The sequence below is a fragment of the Petaurus breviceps genome, unplaced genomic scaffold (assembly GCF_028583685.1).
Source record: "Petaurus breviceps papuanus isolate PSGF00001 unplaced genomic scaffold, PetGlider_PUasm1.0 37, whole genome shotgun sequence".
Lineage (NCBI taxonomy): Eukaryota > Metazoa > Chordata > Mammalia > Diprotodontia > Petauridae > Petaurus > Petaurus breviceps.
Genome location: NW_027186296.1, coordinates 7,844,417 through 7,864,324, shown reverse-complemented (window position 1 = coordinate 7,864,324; position 19,908 = coordinate 7,844,417). Strand labels below are relative to the sequence as shown.

General features: G+C 44.6%; 1 protein-coding gene across 1 annotated transcript; it reads left to right on the top strand.

Annotated features, from left to right (window-relative positions):
* The first annotated feature begins 3,717 nt into the window (after window positions 1–3,717).
* On the top strand, window positions 3,718–13,700 carry KLHL33 (kelch like family member 33). The gene is made up of 4 exons (XM_069097705.1): window positions 3,718–6,125; window positions 9,307–10,231; window positions 10,606–10,773; window positions 11,264–13,700. The coding sequence occupies exons 1-4, from the start codon at window positions 5,399–5,401 to the stop codon at window positions 11,766–11,768; spliced, it is 2,325 nt and encodes a 774-aa protein (XP_068953806.1). The 5' UTR covers window positions 3,718–5,398; the 3' UTR covers window positions 11,769–13,700.
* Window positions 13,701–19,908: the final 6,208 nt, after the last annotated feature.

Here is a 19,908-nt window from a genome sequence, read left to right as displayed (position 1 = left end):
AACCTAAGAGATTCCCAACCCTGACCCTATCATCACCAGGTGAGGGATAAACAAGGCATGGAAGCAGCTGAAGTTGGCATGGGCATAGGAGCAGAGGAAGAAGTTGGAGATGATGGGAGCAATGGTGTTCAGCTCAACTTTATTTATTTATTTATTTGCCTTTTTTTTTTTTTTTGGAGGGCAATTGGGGTTACGTAACTTACCCAAGGTTACACGGCTAGTTTTTATGTGTGTGTGTTAAGTGTCTGAGGCCGGAACCGAACTCAGGTCATCCTGACTCCGGGGCTGGCGCTTTACTCACTGCGCCACCTAGGCACCCCTCAGCTCAACTTTAAAGGAGAAATGAAAAAATTAAGTGAGAACCATCTGAAGTGAGGGACACAGGAATTAGGCAGGCCTGGAAATCTTGGGGAATCTTCCCCACAGCTTCCCACAGATTAAATCATTTTCTTAAATGCTAGAGTACTGGAAAAAAGGGGCAATGGGGATGGTGGGTGAAGAAGGGAATAGGAACAAGCATTTATTAAATGCCTGCTGTGTGCCGGGCAATATGCTAAGCACTTTACAAATATCACCTCATTTGAAAGAAGGAGTATAAGTCCTGGAAAACTAGATGGGGGAAAGGGAGAGCAATGACCTACACAGAAGAGGAACAAAGCTATGGACCCTGATGGGATGAGAATGAAGCCTACAGCAATGGTGAAGGTGAGCAAGTACCCATGCAGTGGCTCATCGTTCTTGCCATATCCCTTCCCAAAGAAGCCAATGACAGGGTACAGCTTGTCCTGGCACAGACACTGAAGGAGTGGGTGGTTTAGCAAGAGCTGGGACTGGAGGCCCCAGATGGTGGGGAAAACAGAACATTCTCACCTCCTTTACAGGGGTTGGGAAGGATTTGTAAAAGCACAAAGATGAGAGGAGCAAGGGCCAGACATGGTGTAGGGGAAGTGCTGTGGGGAGGCTAGGGGATGGAGTGGGAACTCTTGGAATCCCAAGGATGAACTAGGCTCTAGACCAAAGAGACATTCTTAGAGGAATGCGGAAGAAGAGTGGGAGGCAATGGTGTGCTCGTACAGGCTCCCATAGGTTCCTGAGAGCCTATTAAATTTTCATTGTGAGCATTTACACCTTGGAAGTTGGCAAATAACACAAAATTAGGGCTTGATTGATTGTCTAAATGTAAGCAAGCGATGGAGAAAATGTTAATAATGCAGACTGAATTTGAAGTGTATCAGTATTGTATGGGTTTTTTTTAAAGTTTTCAGAGAGCTGATTGTTAAACATTTACCAGCATACCACTGACAAAATATTTTCAGAAGGGTAAATTAGGATATGGTGAAGTCATTTATGAGTTAATTGTGTATATATAAGGGCTTCAAGTATACATCTTTTTTTTTAAATATTTTTTTAAATTAATTTATTTCCTTTTAGTTTACAGGATTCAATTCCACAATTCCTTGAATTTCACATTTTGTCCCCCTCCCTCCCCTCCCCCCCTCCCCATGGCAGCTTATTGTCAAGTATAAGATCTGTAAATACTTTCACATTATACATTAGTCAGGTTATAAGGACAGATTGTACCAGCTGGAATGAAAAATGGTAAAGAGGACATAAAACCAAATAAGAGAAGGAAAAAGATCAGGTATTTTGCTTCCACCTGGATATAAACTTAGTTCTTTCTAGTTCTTTCTCTGGATGCACATATTTCTCTCCATCATGAGTCTTTGGGGATTGACTTATATCACTACATTGCTGAGAAGAGTCCAGTCTATCAAAGTTGGTCATCACACATACGTTGTGTCTGTAATTGTGTACAAATTTCTCCTGGTTCTACTCTTCTCACTCAGCATCAGTTCTTTTAAGCCTCTCCAGGTAAATATGAAGACCGTCTGCTCCTCGTTTCTTATAGCACAATAGTATTCCATAACATGCATATACCACAACTTGTTCAGCCATTCCTCAATTGATGTGCACCCCCTTAATTTCCAATTCTTTGCTACCACAAAAAGAGCTGCTATAAACATTTTTGTACATATGGGTCTTTCTCTCATTTCTATGATCTCTTTGGGATATAAGTATACATCTTTTTTAAAGAACCAACCAGCTCCTCAGCGAGTAAGAGCACCGGCTCCAGTGTCGGGATGACCTGGATCAAATCCGGGCTCAGATACTTGGCACCACACCCAGAAATAACTGGCCGTGTAACCTTGAGCAAGTTACTTAACCCCGATTGCTTTAGGAAAAAAAAAGAACCAAACAGCTGGAGTCATATCTACCCCCACCCCTTTTCTAGCTTGAGTTGAATTTGGATTCGATGAAATTGGCAGATCTCCCTGATGGGAGGAGAGATTGGTTAGTGGAGGAGACAATGGAAAGAGGGGAGAAAGGAGAGCACACTCACCAGCCTTGACTTTGCCATTGCTGGAAATGGCCGAGATGGATAGGTCTGATGGTGGTGACTAAGACAGAGAGAAGAATGATGGCCCATGTAAGTCCTGGAAGAGTCTTCATTAACATCTCTAGACTATAATGCTCAGTATGCCCTTTCCTCCTAAACTGAACCTCTGCTACTGCTGGAGTCCTTCTATTGGTTCATACCTATGCTAGCCTGGGCAGTGATCCACAATAGCTGAAGGTAGAGGATGATGCCCCAGATGTTGAGCATGTGACACATCTGGGGGGAGAAAATCCCATGTGAAAGATCAGCAGTCTTCCCTCAAGAATCTGTCTCCCCAGTTCAGTCTGGCTATTTCCCTGTAGGCCACCTAACTTCTCTTGGTTTTAAATTTCCTGCAGCCCATAGCTTTTCCTGTTCCTTCCATGTCTCATCAGCCCTCTTCATTCCCCAGATTGTCTTCTCTAGCCCTTACCATGACTCCCATGATCCAACCAAAGCACATAGGGCTCTTGCCAGCTTGGCCACCAATCTCAGCACTTTGCTGTTCTTTGCTTTTCTGTGCAGGCTCTTTTCCCTGTTCCTCAGATAAGGAGCTAGCCCCTGGTTCCTCTACCTGAGAAGATGTATACCCACCACTCTGAACTGGGAGTCACCTTGTCCAGGAGTTCTCAGGGTATCAGTGACTAGAATCAGTCTCATTTAGGAGAAAAAAAAACATACAACTAATTATCTCTTGGAGAAGATAAGGAAGGAGTCTCCCAGTGAGGACAGGAGTATATATGGGGAAACAGGGTTAAAAATGTGGGTGGGAGACTCATAGGACTGAAATGGGTGTGAAATGAGGGTTTTAAGTAACCCATACCTTCCAAACTACAAGGGGGAGGGGAGGAGATTGAGAGGTCAAGACATATGAAGGTGAGACTTGGGAATTCTCACCCTGGCCTGGCTTCAAAGCACTTCTAGGGAGGGTCGACTTTGACAGAGGTGTCCAGGCACTGCAGAGTTGGCATAAAACTCATAAAGGGGCCCAGTGTCCAGAACCTTGTAAGATGAAGTTGGTCTCAAGTTGTCCAGCAAGAAGTCAGGAGCAGGATGTGGTCCATCTTCCTCCAGGTGGGTGCCCAAAGCCCAATGGGTTTGACTCTGTCTTGGAGAGGCCATGAGAGGGACCCAGCAGTGGGGAGGATAAGGAGGGGAAGGGGAAGTTGATGCAGACAGAAGAGATGGCCACTATCTTTCAACAGGGTCTCTCAGAGTCTTGGCTCTAAAACCCAAGATAACCTGGTTGCCTTGAGGTTCACAGAATTCATTTCCTCTTCTGGTCTGGCACAGGGCTAGGATGCTCTGGCTTCCAAGGGGTATTGAAGGAGTCAGAGTAGAGAAATCAGTCCACAAGTGACTTTCAGACTTTAGAAAGTCAGATGAGGAGCCTGGACCAGTCTGTGACTAGACAGCTACTCAGATTACTACCTCCCTCACCCCCAGGTACCTTTCATCCTCACCTCAGCTGGAAACCTCAACCTTGTTCGTGTTTCCCTGAAGCTTTGTCTGTCAGGTCAGCCTGTCTAGTCAGACCCAACCTTTTATCCTAGGCTAGTTTTCCTCCAGCAGCCTTTGGTTTATCCTCCCACTCTCCCAGAGTGTGAGGGTGAGGGAGAGGCATCACTGCCCCCCTTCCCAAATCCATTCCTCCTCACAAACATCTGACTCAGAGAATTTCTGGGAGATTTGGGTGGAATTTTGCAACACCAAGAGCTCCATCTCTGAAGTTGCAGAAGGGTTGGGAAGAAGAGCTCTGGGGAGATCCTGGAGGTATTGGCTCCAGCTTGAGAATTGCAAAGTCTCTGGAGCCTCAGCCAGTCTCAGGACTGGTTTCTGGGGCCAAGATTAAAGTTATGCCCTACACACACTATTTCTCAATCAAGAGTCAGTCAGTTGTGTGTGGGAGGAAGGATGAGGGAGGAAGAAGGAGACAGATTTTGAACATTCCAGCAGGTAGAAGGTTTTAGTGCATCCTGTCCCTCTTCACAAGGCCTTGGAGATGGGTCTCTTGCCCTCTACACCTCTTCCACCCCCAGCCCCCAGTCTCTCAGGCTTCTGGTCCATTCTCTGGATAGAGCTGGCTTCTCTATTTGCCCCTTGCAGTAGTATTGTTTCCTTTTGGATCCTAGTTTTATAGAGAACTGAAAAGTCAATAGCCAAAGCTTTGGGAGATTGTCCCCAAAATACTCCTTCTCTATTCGTTGTAGTCCCCTCCTTCTCAGATCAGACCCCACTTCTCTTCCTTTGCTCTCCTTTCTGTCGCCCCAGCACGGTTCCCAGCTCAGATGCCTTCCCCTAGTTCTTCTTGCTCCTCCCCTTTCAGTCTCCATCTGCCACTGTTTTCTGTGTTCAGCTCCCCTACTCACAAGTGGAAGGGAGGTCATCTGGGGACTGGGCTCTGGGGATTGGGTGTCCAAACCCAGGCAGCGGTAACCTCAGCCCCTTATCCGTCTATAATTAGCCTATGCGGTGCTACAGGCCAGGGTGGCCCCACAAGTTCTCTCTCCCTGGGGTTCAGAGACAAAGCCCAGCACCCAGGTGAGGAGGATGGGGGAGCTTGTAAAGGGGACCGCTATAGAGACTAAGGACAAGGTCTCGGGAGCAGCAAGGGAGAGGGCAGTATCTGGACAAGCACTGGAGTCCTTAGGACCGGGAAACGTCCCTATACAATTTTCTGCCTCCTTGCGGCTCCGACTCTTACCTCCTTTCTGTAAGATAGCCTGGCTTTCACAGAAAGGCTGAGAAGAGGGAACTGTCCTGGAGTGGGGCAAAGGGAGGGCTAGGGTGTATGTGGCAGAACGCTTGAAACACGAGGTTTGGCACTTCTCCGACTTGGTGGGTGGTGACTGGCAGGGAGGTGCGTTTTACCTACGTTCTTGGACGTAGAAGTTCAAACTTTGACGGGAGCCTAATCTCGTCCCTCTCCCAACTACCCTCACACCCAGTTAGCTCCAGACCATGAGTTCCCCAGGCACCGTGATCTGCCGCCCAGGAGGGCTACTTTCCCCTCAGTCTCGGAAGGACCACCCCAGCCTCCCCTTACCAGCCCAGCGAAGCCCCACCTGGCCCTCCTCCCCAGACGAAGACTCAGGCCTGCTGCCCTTCCCTCTGGAAGAACCCGGCCAACGGGCCTCCGCCTCTGGAGATCTTCCCTCTCCCTCCTTGTCCCTGGAGGAAGACGAAGAAGGGGAACTCGAGGTGCTGGTGAGTGACGAGCACCCAGGCCAGTTCTTTGCAGAAGCCCGACGGCTTCGGGCCCTGAGCCTGCTGCTCGATGAAGAGGTAATAGTGCAGGGTCGAAGGTACGCGGTGCACGGGGTGGTCCTGGCTTCAGTCAGCAGCCTCTTTCGCTCACGGTTGCTGGGGAATGGGGGTCCGCGACCTCCCGTACAGCTGGACGTAGCCCCTCAGGGCTGGGAGGCCGTGCTGACCTTCGCCTATGAGGGGGTGGTAGGTCCCGCCGCTTTGGAGGACGTGGTGGCTGTGGCGGAGGTGCTGGGGGCCCCTCGGGTAGCAGCTGCTGCTGTAAGGAGACTGGAGGGGGACCAGGACCAAGGAGACCACGAACAGGAGGGAGCGGAGAGAGCTGAGGAGTTGAGAGAGAATCTGAGGAGCATCGAGCAGCTCTATCGTGAGGGTGCTGGCTGTGACCTGGAGCTGGAAGCAGAGGGCTACCACCAGAAGGGTAAGCAGCTGGACAGGGCCAGAGGGAGGTGGACGAGGAAGAATCGAGGAGAGGCAAGGGCAGCTGCGGACAGCATTCTGTGCATTCACTGAAGCCAAAGGGCAGATATAGACTTGTTTTTGTCTATTTATAACTTCCTTGTGCTCTCCATAAGTGAAGGTGAGTGGCCAAGGATTTACTGTCAAACAGAACATGCAAGTTGTTTTTCCCATAGGGATGATAGATTTACGCTGACCCTGTACTCTATCCCTGTCCTCTCTTGAGATAAACAACATTCATTTACAGGACAGGTGGCTGGGGTTAGTAGCACAATCTTCAGCAGTTAGAGACAAGCAGCAGCCAATTGGGGCAAAGAAGGATAAACCTAAGACCTTGGCCTCATTGGTCTGGCCATGCTCTTTGGTCAGAGACAATACCAGTGGAAGGAATGATATGGAAAAGTGAATATCAATGGACACATATGCTTGACACCCATTGATAGACCTGGGTCGCTTCAGTTTATTATTATCCTAAAGCACCCATTCCAAAATGCCCTGGCATTCAAGACCATACCCTTTCTGACACATTGCTTATCAACAATGGAGCCAGTGGCAAAACAGGTAAAATATTAGTTAATTTGTTCTATTGCAGCCAAGGAATAAGGAATGCTGGTGAAACTGCTCAGGGAGTCAAATGTGACTTATGCCAGTGGCAGATGACAAGAACACGGCCACCTAGGCCTCAGTAGACCTCAGAAGACCTTGAGGACTGGATCTTTCATTTTGTCTCTGGCCCCTAATGAGATTCCAAAGGATCCCCCCTCCCAAAAAAAAAAAAAAAACCTGGTGTCAGGATCCAGAATAATAGAACTGATAGGTGGAAGGGGTATAAAACAATTTTATTTTTTATTTATTTTTATTTTATAAAAATAAAATTTTATTTCATTTTTCAGGTAAGAAAACAAGCTTTAGGGGAAAGTAACTTATGTGCTTAGGGTCACACAAAAATTCATGGCAGAACCAAGATAAACCACAAACTCAGGTTTTTTGATGTCCAGTCTGCATCTCTTTTCATTATACTACATTGTCTTCAGAAGAAAATTATAGGTGGGTCACATCTGTGTAGCATAGTGGTCTATAAAGAAATGATATTTACAATCCAACTCAGTAATTAAGTACCCAACATATGTAAGCTGAGGCAGCTAGTTGGTGAAATTAATAGAATACCTTGCTTGAAGTCAGGAAGACCTGAGTTCAAATCCAGTCTCAAACACTTACTAGCTGTGTGACCCTGGGCAGGTTACTTACCCCTGTTTGCATCAGTTTCCCCATCTATAAAATGAGCTGGAGAAGGAAATGGCAAGCCACTTCTTGCCAAGAAAACCCCAGATGGGGTTGGAAGAAGAGTTGGAAATGACTGAAACAACTGAGTAACAACAACAAATATGTAGAGTGCCATGCCAAACATTAGGGGCCAGAGACAAAATGAAAGATTCAGCCCTTAAGGTCTTCTGAGGTCTACAGAGGTCTATGGGACTGTGTTTCTGGCATCTGACACAGGCATAAGTCACATCTGACACCCTGAAAAGTTTCAGCAGCATTCCTCATGTATCCAACTGAACAGGACAGGATTATCAGCAACGAGGTCTGGGAATGGGACCAATTTACTGGCATTGAAGTAGTGCTCACTGCAAAACAGCTTCAATGAATGCAGAAAGTATACTGGCACACCACCCAAGGAGCTGTTGTGTGTCATACCCAAAGGAAACCTGCTCAACTACATGGCTTCTTGAACTTGGGCATATGTACTTACTTAGTCTAAACTTCACTTTCTTTGTCTATAGAATGTGAGGGGGGGAGAAGATAGGGAATTAGAGACCTAAAATGGTCTTTAATAACAATAGCCAGTGTGATAGGTTGAAGTGGAGAGAACCTAGGACCTGGAGTTAGGAAGATCTGAGTTCAAATCATCCTTCAGACATTTAGTAACTGTGTGATCCTGGACAAATCACTGAAACTCTCTCAGACTCAGGGAATGGGGATAATAACAAAGTCTACCTCCCTGGATTATTGTGAGGATCAATGTACTTCTGATCTCAAAGAATTATTCTAGAGTAGTATAGTTCACAACTACTCTATACCCATTTACAAGGGAGGAAGTTGACGTTTAAAGACATTAATTGACCTACCTGGGGTCACACAGCTATTAAGTGTTGGAGATGGGATTCAAATCCGGATCTTTTTCTGACTCAGTCCTAACATTCTAGTGTATGAACTTCCAGTGGATCAGGCAAATGAAAGAATGACATTAGGGAAGCAAAGTCAGCATTCAATCTGCAAAGAGAATTGGATTTGGAGTCAAGGTCTAATCCCAGCCTTGACCCTTGTTATCTAGGTAACTTCAGAGCACCAAACTTTTCTGATCCTCCAGTTTTCTCTTATCTGCAAAATGCTCATTGTATCATCTGTCCTACCCACCCCTCACTGATGTTATGAGATCCATAGGAGGTGAGGTAGCTGAAAGCACATCCAAACTAAAAATTGCTTTCTATATAGAGATTCTGTATTATTAGGCTGCACCAAATCAGAGCTTCAAGCCATGTTAACTACCTCTAGGCTTCTGGGTGACAACAGAGGCAGGTAGACATAGGAGCCTGGAGCATAGCCATCAATCGCTGGGAGAAAGGTCACTCGTTAAACAAAGGTTTGGTTGCAGAACTGAGTCAGAAATGCAAATAGCGAAGTAGCAAGAGGGGCAAGTATGGCAGGAGTGTTTCCTATCAAGTAAAAAGCAATCTTCACCAGGTACAAGGTGTGGGCAGGGCTGTTGGCTGTATCCTTGTCTTTTCAACCACACCCACCTGCCCTTGAAGCAATTTCTGCCAGTGAGAAACTCTATTAGAAATTTTAAAAGAATAATATTCTCGAATCCCGGGCTCGGACACTCAGCACCACACCCAGAAATAACTGGCCATGTAACCTTGAGCAAGTTACTTAACCCTGATTGCTTAAAAAAAAAAAAAGAATAATATTCTGTTCCAGGTGATAGCGTAGGTTCTTTAGTCGGATTGGAATATGGAGGATTCTATAGTCTATGGACAGTATAGGAGATTGACACTGAAAATAGGTAATGTTATCAGGGTCGGGGTGGGGCCTGGTATCTGTTCTGACCCCATGTCCTTCCAAATTTCCTATACCCACAGTTCACCGCATGGCTCTGGTCTGTGGGAGCGAGTTCTTCGGGGCAATGCTCTTGAGTGGGATGAGGGAATCCCAGGGCTCAGCTGTTGTCCTACGCACGGTCTCTGCCCCAGATCTGCAGTTCATTGTCTCCTTTGCCTACTCAGGGGCTCTACAAACAAACTGGTCAGGGCTCCTGAGGGCCACCCAGACTGCCCTGCAGTACCAAAGCGGCTCCTGCTTGGCCTTGTGCCAGAGAGCCCTGGCCCGAAGCCTTAGCCCTCTCCGATGCTTAGCCTTGCTTCCTGTGGCTGAAGCCCCAGGACTTGAGAGACTTTGGGACAAAGCCCGTTACTACCTCCTCAACCATCTGCCTGCTGTGGTCTCCTGCCCTACCTTTCCAGACCTGCCTCTTCCCTTTCTAGCCAACCTCCTGGCCAGTGACGAGCTGCATATAGAGGAAGAATTTGAGGCCTTTGAGGCTGCATGGCACTGGTTGGCAGCAGATCCCATTGGCAGAAAACCTGAAGCTGAGACTCTGCTGCGCTGTGTCCGTTTTGGTCGCATGTCCACTCGAGAACTACGACGTGTGAGAGCTGCTGGACTGCCCCCACCTCTGTCCTCATCCTTGCTACACCAGATTCTGGTAGAGGCAGAGGTGCCAGGCCGAGAAAGGAGGAGGGAGCCCGGTCGGGCACTGGTGGTGATTGCTGGAGACGGGATCACTCCAGACTTAGCTCATAGTCAGCCATCCCAACGGGTGTGGTGGGCACGAGCCTTCTGCAGTGGTGTGGGTCTGGTACGTACAGTGGAGTGGGGCAGGCTTCCTGCCTTGCCCCCTCCTGGGCGCTTCCGACATGGTGCTGCCAGTCTCACTGGGAATGAACTATACGTGTGTGGAGGGCAGCATTACTACGGCCATTCAGACACCTTGGCCTCAGTCCTCAGGTATGGGAGAGAAGACGTAGTTGGGGTAGAGCGCAGATCAGACTAGTCTTTGTTGTGTAGGTGCCCAACCTTCTTCTGGGGCTACTTCAACAAGTGGAGTCTTTATTGCAGTAACCAGATATCCCCAAAGTTCTCTGTCTTCCAGCCATACTTACATGGCAGGGCATTACATAGGGAGGGCTTTGGGGGTAAAGTAGAAGGCAACAAAGTACCAGAAGTCTGGTGGGTGTCAGATCTGGAGAGCAGAACTCAAGGATGGAAGTCAGATATCTCTGCTGGGAGGGGAGAGGGAAAGAAAGACTTGCTGATTCAAGAGCAGCTTATAAGCACCAGAGCTAACTCTACCCATCTCTCTTTCCTGTGTGTGTTCACAGGTGGGAACCTGGCCAAAGTAACTGGGAAGAGTTGGCTCCAATGTGTCAGGCTCGATCCTTCTTCCCACTGGTGGCTCATGATGGACACCTTTATGCCCTGGGTGGGAGAGACAATGGGGCTCCCTTGGATTCAGTGGAGGTCTATGATCCCAAGCTTGATGCTTGGAGGTGAGCAGGAGAGAGGAGATCAATCAATCAGCAAATCTTTATTAAGTGCCTACTATGTGCCGAAGACATTTGTGATGGAGAGGAGCCAAGCTTCTCATAAAACTACTGCAACTACTTATCCCTAAACAAGATGATATTTTATTACTTTACTGTCAAAATGCACAGACAATAATGTCTTCTCTGTCAATTCTTAGACTTATAGAATTTGACAGTTGTAAGAGACCTCAGAGGTTAATCCAATCCCTTCCTGAGCAAGAATCTTCTTGTTTCCCTACTTGTGCCCTCTATCTCTATTGGGGATAATGGGATGCCCAAACTGATCCACCTCCATATCATGGTGCCCAAATTTAACCGGCCCAATATGGTCACTGGCACGAAGGGGCTGGAGGGATCTAGAGTTGGGCAGGGAAAAGGAGGCCCAGATATAAGAAGGAAGTTGAGGACATCAGCTGCCCTTCTCCACTGAATCAGTCCTTTGTTCTTCCTACAGGACAGCACCATCCCTCCCCATACCTTGCTTTGCACATGCAGCCTCTGTGTTGGACGGTCAGGTGTATGTGAGTGGAGGCTTCAGTGGGACTGGTCAATATCTGGCCTCCCTCTTTAACTACAACCCTACTCGAAAGCCATCATGGATCCTGCTGAATCCAATGAAGACCCCTCGGGCAGGTCATGTCATGGTGGCATTGGGTGGACGACTCTATGTAGCAGGAGGTCTGGGTGAGGCTGGGGATCTGCTTAGTTTTGAAGCCTATGAGCCCAGGACTGACACCTGGATGAGCCTGGAACCCCTGCCCTCCCCCCATGTGGGAGCTGCTGGAGTCTCTCTTCAAGGGGAAATGCTAGTTTTGGGGGGCTATAGCCACCTAACATACGCTCTCTCCCACCTCATCCATGCATACTGCCCTGGCCTTGGCCGCTGGCTTTGTCTGGGAACCTTGCCCCAGCCCCGAGCTGAGATGTCTGCCTGTGTCCTTCGTCTGTCTCCTGTATAGCTGCAAACCCCAGGAACTGACTTTAGCTCGAATTTAAGTCCATAGTAGGACAGAGAAAGGAGTGGGATAGAAGGAGAAAAAGATAGAGAATCAGGATGTGCAGATTGAGGATGTGGGGAAGAGGGGAAAAAGCACTTGAGGGAAGAAAACCAATAGGTTATATGATGAGGGGAAAAGCTTTACAGCAGAGTTTTTTAACTTTTTGTGTGTCATGGACCCCTTTGGCAGTCTGGTGACACCTATGGACCACTTTTCGGAATAATATTTCTAAATACTGTACACAGTATAAAAAAAGAAACCAATTATATTTATATACAGTTAACAAAATATTTTTTTAGAATGAACTTCTGGAACCCCAGGTTAAGAACCCCTGAAGTAGGGAAGTAAAGAACACCAAAATTAAGGGGGGAAATCTTTGTTCAACTCCAACCGAGGCTTATGGACCTAACAATAGGCCTACATATGGTACAGGCCACGGCATCCTATCATCCTTGGATTTAGAACTGGAAGGGATTTTAGAGACCCTCATTTTATGGATAAAGGAACCACGGTCCAAAATTTTTAGGGAGTTGTGCAGGTTAACGTAGGCAATAGATGTAGCCTATGGAAGGATCATAGGAAGAAATGGGAAGCAAGGAAAACTTGATAAAAGTTGGAAAGGGGTTACAAAGAGATCTCTTCCTCACCTTTCCCTTTCACCTTATTAATAATTCTCTTTTTTCCACTGTCCATGCCTCAAGCTGTCTAAATCCTCCTGACTAGACCATGTCCCTCCTTTCATAGCCCCTTTCAAAAACCCTGAGCATGGTTTTTCCATATCTCAATCATCACTTCTTCCTCTGGTGAATTTCTAGGTTACAACAAGGTTGAAATCTCAAGCAAAGAAGCTCTTGACTAGGGCTGTTAAGAGGTGAAGAAATGCAATAGATAAAGTAGGGGATTTGAAGTTGAACAACCTGGGTTCAAATCCAGCCTCTGATACTTATTAGCTGTGTGATTTTGAGCAAAATCACTTAATATTTCCAATCCTCAATTTTCTCATTAAAATGAGAAGATCTCTAATTTAGAGCCTTTTGGCTCTAAATTGATGATTCTATGACGTGTCAATGTCTAGGAATGAATATCAGGAAAGCTGCTGATAGAAGTAAATATGGGTGTATATGTATGTGTGTGTGTGTAAGGGGGTCATATTTGGTGAGGGGAAGGAGAAAGTGATGCAGGATGAAGTTAGAAGAACCTATATTGGAAGGGATTATGGTTTAGGGAATGAAAACTGAGTTGACTAACTTCAGTGTCTAGATCTGTCCTAACCTGGCATCATGCCCAATCCCTGGGGTGGATTGTGAAGTGGGTGGAAAGAAACATTTTTGATTTAAGATTCCCTGGTTGAGCAAGAGGTGGATAGAAGGATCATTTGGAGACCACTAGAACTGTACAGGTGACATCCCCCTCCCCAAGTCCTTTTCGTCCTTTTCCCTGGGATTTTCCTGAACCATTTATTTTCTGAGTGGGGAAGGGGAATGGGACAAAGATATGCTGTGTTTTGGGGACATTTTGGTGTCTATTTAGTCAAAGGCAAGTAAGTAGCTATTTCAAAGATGCTCCAGAGATATGCCTACATTTTATTAATTTTGCTTTTTGCTGCTTTTTGGAGGGAGAAGGCAGGGCAATTGGGGTTAAGTGACTTGCCCAAGGTCACACGGCTAGTAAGTGTTAAGTGTCTGAGGTTGGATTTGAACTCAGGTCCTCCTGACTCCAGGGCCAATGTTCTATCCACTTCACCACGTAGTTGCCCCCATTTTATTAATTTTTATTTTTTTATTATGAACTTAAGAAATGAAGTAAGCATAGAACAAAAAAAAGAGGATTGTACACAAAACTACAAATCTATTATGTACAACTTGCTTTTTCTTTTAAATATATAATAAAGTTAACATAATTTTCAAAGCTGTGCTGTTTGTGTTTCTTTCTGTCCTTCCTTTTTGTTCTATTCTAAGCATTTTAAAAATTATTTATTTAATTTTTCTTTCTTTCTTCCTTTCTTTTTTGGCAACGCTATTGCTGATACCTGTCCCTCCCCACTAAAAAAGAAAAACATGTTGGAGAAGCAACCTGTTAAAAGTATGGTGAAGTTCAGGTACAATACAGAAAGATAAGAGCAGAGAGAGTTGAAGACAAAACTTGGGGTAACCCACAGGTGAGGAGCAGAAGGAGGAAGAGAAGATTGAAAGAAGCACTTGGATGGGAAGACAAACCAGAAGAATACATTGTTTCAGAAACCAAGGGAAAAGAATATTTCATAAAAAATAATATGGTTACTATTTTAAAATGTTAAAGAGGCAGAGATTTTTGAGAGGGGAGAGGAGGGGAGGAGAGAATTCAGGACTGGCTTTTGAGGAGTTCATGGGTAGGAGATGAAGGGTGATCCAGCAAAGAAGACTGAGGATCAGTCAACACAAGTAAGGGAACCAAAAGCATGCAGTAAGTATCAAGGAGAGGAAGAGAGGATAGTTGATAGAATCAAAATTCAAAGAGAAATCAGGTAGACAGGAACTGAGAAAAAACTATTGGACTTGTTAGCAGAGATCATTGGTAATTTTAAAGACAGAAATTTCAGCAAAATGGTAGAATCAGATGTCTGAATCAAACCTGAGAAACGGAGACAACAAGAATAGTCCAACTTTTTGGGAGTTGGACCCTGAAAGGGTGGTAATGTAAAGTAATATATTCAATAGATGGAAGGGCCAGTTGATAGTTTTTAGAGTGTGGGAGCTTGGTTTGATACATGAGGGAAGCAACCAATAGTTCCTTCTCACAGACTGTTTTTTTTTTTAAGATAAGAGAAAGAGATGGAATTATTAAAGAGACAAGCTTCCGTAGAAGACTAGAGGGAGTAAGATAAAATTCACAATTGAAGAGATTGGGTGAAGAAAAGGAGAGGCATATTTTGAGTTACAGGATGTGGAGAAAAGGGAACTTTTGATTTAAAACATCAATTTTCTGAGTAAAGTAGAAAGTTATATTCTCTGCTGAGAGGGAAATGAGAAGGAGTCATGTGGGAGACTTGAGAAGAGAAGAGAAAGTTTGGAAATATTATTGTTGAGAATGTGATAGAGAGTCAATCAAGTAAGAACAAAAGGATTGCTATGAGGCAGTGAAGGCCTAGTTGGGATTAGCTAGAGGTGGGGGTTGAAGACATATGAATGAAATGGCTAAGGGAGAGACTAAGAGAGAGGGTAGGAAAGGCTACCTTGGGGTACACTCATATTATAAGATCAGGAAGAAGACAAGGAGACAGAAAGGATGCAGTGAGAGAGGTAGGGAAGGGAGGAAAATGTAATGTTTTTTTTTTTTTAAAGCAATTGGGGTTAAATAACAAAATGTGATGTTTCTAAAGTCAAGAGAGGAGAAAATTTCCAGTGAGGTGGGAGTAATCAACAATACCAAAAGCTGCAGAGAAGCCAGAGAGGCCTCAAAAACAAAAAGACTTTGGATTTTGTGATTAGAAAGTTCTTGATGACCTTTGAGAAAGTCAGTTTCAGTAAAGTAGTAGAGGTAAAAAGCATATTGCAAGGGATTGAGGAGAAAGTAGGTGGTGAAGAAAGTGAAGTGAATAAAATAAATTGAAAACAGTTAAATACAAGGTAGTTAAGGAGGGACTAACAGGAGAGGATCATTCAAGTAGAAGGTGGTGCTTGAAATGCATCTTGAAGGAATCGAGGGATTCTATGAGGCAGAGGTGAGGACCGAGTAATTCCAGAGATATAAGATGGCTAGTGCAAAGGTACAGAGATGAGAGATGCAGTGCCATATGTGAGGAACAGGGAGAAGGCCACTTGGGATCACTAACAGACTGGGAATAGAAGTTGGGACCAGACTGTAAAAACACTTTAAAAGCTATACAGAGGAGTTTATATCTTACCCCAGAGGAAATAAAGGGCCAGTGGAGTTTATTGAGTAGTTTAATCACATGATCAGATCTATACTTAAGGAAAATTACTGTGTGGAGAATGGATTAGAGGGGGCAGATATCTGAGGCAGGGAGACCAGTAATGATTTAATTGCAATAACCTAGTTGAGAAATGATAAGGGCCTGAACCATCAGGTAGCTAGATAGATTTTCTGGACCTGTAGTTAGGAAGACATGAGTTCAAATCTTGCCCCATAAACTTACAAGTTATTTGACCCTTAGCAAGTTATTTAACTTCTTTCAGTCTCATTTTCTCACTTGAAAAATGAGGTAAATAAAAGCACCCACCTCCCAGCGATGTTGTGATGATAAAATGGGATACTATCTATAAAGTACTTTACAAATCTTTAAGCACTATATATTTGGTGAGGAGAAAGAAAGAGTTGGATGTGAAAGATTTTGTGGAGGTAGAAGTAGCAATATTTGGCAAATGATTAGCTATGTTGTGTGAGAGAGAATAAAGGGTGAACAATAAACCAAGACTACTTGGGTTGACAACTGGGATATCAAAAGAACAGTCGTGCCTTCAATAGAAAGGGGGAAATTTGGTAAAGGGGAGGGTCTGATGGGAAAGATAATGAGTTATGTTTTAGACATGTTGAGTTTGAGATGTTTCTGTAATATCCAGTTAGATGGTTTATGAAAAATGGTGGATTATTGCTGGAATGAGGTCCTGGGAAGGGAGGAGAGAATAGTATCAAACACAGAAGCAGATGGATTAGCCTTAAGGAGGAGTAAGGATAGCTATTCTATGACTGAAAGGAAGAAGAAAGTAGATGATGATACTGAGGAATAGAGGAAGGGAGATGCTCAGTCTTCCCAGAGAAGTAGACTATCCTCTCCTGTAGTTATTGGCAAAAGGGAAATGGTCAGGGGCTTGAGGAGAAAAGATAAGGTTTAGAATAATCACTATGGGGAATGATCTCATCAGTAAACACAAAGAAAGATTATCAAGTAGCTTTGAGATCTCAATTTTGGTTGTACACCAGAAATTAGTAAGAAGTGAAATCAACTTGATTACTCAACTTTTCCCACCAACGACTCAATAACAAGACGAAAGAAATTAATAAATCAGATGGTAAGGCAGGGTTTGAGGGAGGGAGAATCACCCAAGGATTAAGATGATCACATTGAGAATGAATTAGAGAGGTGCTAATGAAATCTTGACTTGTGTATCATAAGGTCAAGGTTGGATATGAAGGCAAATGAAAACTAAGAAACCTTATAGTTTTCATTGACATGATTTTCTATATTTTCCTTTCTGTCACCTTGTTAATTCTTTATTTGTAAAATACTTCAGAACTGCTTTCTTCCCATCCGTTCCACTACCACCACCTTTCCACTTTCCATACCACCCTTCACATCTTAGCCACATTCAGCTTCCTGAAACAACCAATCTCTATCGTGGTGCCTTTTCATCTCAAGGCTCTAAAGGGTTCACTCCTTACGGAGAATTTTTTACTAAATGTTGGCAAGAAAACCACTGCACTCCACAGAGATAAAATGCAACCAACATCAGTAATTCTTCAGACTCAAGCAATAGATTACTGATCTCAGTATATTAGATAGTACTCTTTGGTGGAGGTGGTCAGTAAACCAGTCAAGAAATATTTATTAAGTGTCTACTATATGCCAGGTTCTGTGTTAAGTGTTGGGGATACAATGAAAGATAAAAGACACTTCCTGGCCTTGAGGAGCTAACAGTGTAATGGGCAGGTCAAACTTTCCCCCTCCCAGATTGGGATACTGTGACAGGCCTCTGATCTTATAGGCAAGACTGATGATCTGCCTGAACAGACACCACTATGTCACTATGTGGAGAAAAGAGGTACATATGCCATAAGAAGCCCAACAAGCAGAAGGTGGCAGAAGAAGATAGGATGGGCCGCCATAGCAGCACTAGAATGAGCCAGTCCCATCTGCTGAGAAGCTGCTTCCTCTGGGGCAAACCAAAGTCATCATTTCTATGGAGGCCATCTTTATTTACTAAGGTTCTAAGCCCCATTCTCTAGAGGACAGGGGGCTCCAAATCACTACTACCAACTCTTTTGTTGATCAGTTTACCACCTTCTGACTTACCACCTACTTCTCTGATCTAAATCACTATATATGGACTCCAGGCATTTTCTCTGGCTGTCCCTCATGCTTGGACCACTATCCCTCCCCATCCCTGTCTCCTAAACCTCCCTGGCTTCCTTCAAGTCTCAGCTAAAGTCCTACCATCTGCAAGAAGCCATTTTCAGTCCTTAATGCTAGTTACTAGCTTTCCTCTTTTGATTATCTCCAACTTGTACCATATAAATCTTGTTTGTACAAGTTGTCTGCATATTGTCTCCCCATTAGATCATGAGCTTCTTGGAAGCAAAGACAATTTTGTTGCCTTTGTTTGTATCTCCAGCATTGAGCAGAGTGCCTGGCACATAGGAGGCCTTTATTACATGTTCTTTGACTGACTGGCTGAATAACAAGAAACAAGTTAACCTTTAAAGAAAAAACAACTAAACAAAGGCCAAGGCAGAATTAAATAAAACAAAGAATACAAGAACTACAGAGCTTAGTCTAATAGACAGTTGCAGCATTCCAAAGACACAGAGCAAAATTTCTCTTGGTTAATCCTGTGCTTACTACCAGGAATTCATCACTGGAAAGAATTAATTTGTTTTCCATCTTTAGAAACTCAGGTAAACAATTTGATTTTAAAGCAAAGAAAAGTTATGCTGTGTATTATTGGAGGGCATATCTATGCTAACAAAATCATTGCTCCTTGAATGCTCCTCCTGCATTTGTCTCTCCCTTTTAAATTTTTTTTCCAAACAAACTCTTACCTTAATTAGTTGTCTTTCTTCAGGAAAATATTCAACTTTCCTGTCTTGATGTATATATGGAGCCCTGCCTTGACTTCCTTCCAGCCTGCAGGCTCCCCAAAGTCCATTGGATATCTTTTAGCCAAAAATGTGTCCAGGGGTGGCTAGGTGGCTCAGTGAGTAGAGCACGAGCCCTGGAGTCAGGAGGAACTGAATTCAAATCCAGACTTAGACACTTGACACACTTACTAGCTTGTGTGACCTTGGGAAAGTCACTTAACCCCAATTCCCTTGCCTTTCCCCATCCAAAAACCGGGGGAAAAAAGGTGTCCAAAAGCCCTTCAGTCTTATCCAATCAGCTGCTGATCACAGTATGTTAGATAGTCCTCCTGGGTGGGGCTGGTCAGGTTATTCCCTCCTAGACTAGGATACTTTATAAATTAGCTCTGATCCAGTAGCCAGATCTGACAGTGCATCTGCCTTATCAAACACCATTGTGTTTGAGAGGCATGAATATCAGAAACAGCACAGCTAGCAGATACAGGAGGTGGGCAGAAGAGGATGGTCAAAGAAGTCATGAGAGAGGCTAGGCCAGGACGAAGGGATGAAAAAAGCACTACACTAGTACAAAGCACTGGGGATTCAAATAGAAAATAGTAAAAATAAAATAGAAAAGGAAGATAGTCCCTACTCTCAAGCAACTCGTTTTCATTTGGGAAAAATTCATATGGAAGGTTTCAGCTGGAAGTCAGATGCAAGGTCCTGTGGTCCTTAAGGTGCAGTGGTAAGACAGATGATGCATCTCTTCTTTAATGTCATATGCCTGGGCAGGAGGCAATTATGTGATGGCTTTCAACCTCTGCAGCCTGGGTTCAAAGCTATAATATGAAAAGATTACCCCAAAGAAACAGAAAATTTGGGAACTCAGAGTTTCATACTATTTTCCTTTCAGCTTTTTCTTTATATTTCTCCACTGTCCTCCAATCTTGAATCTCCAGCTGCCTTTCAGGCATCATGAACTGGATGTCCAGTAGACATCTTAAACTCAATATGACCAAAACAGAACCCATGATCTTTCCTTCTGAACCCTCCCCCCTCCTCCCTTCCCTATTACTGTAGAGGGCAACATCATCCTCCCAGTCCCTTAGGCTTGCAACGTAGGAGTCATCCTGTATCCCTCACTATCTCTCATCCCCCATCTCCAAGCTGTTGCCAAGGACTGTTGGTTTCAATTTTGCAGCATCTCTTAAATACACCCCCTTCTCTCTTCTGACACTGCCACCACTCTACTGCAGGTCCTCATCACCTCACACCTGGAATATTGCAATAGCCTGCTGGTGTGGCTGCTTGCCTCAAGTCTCTCCCT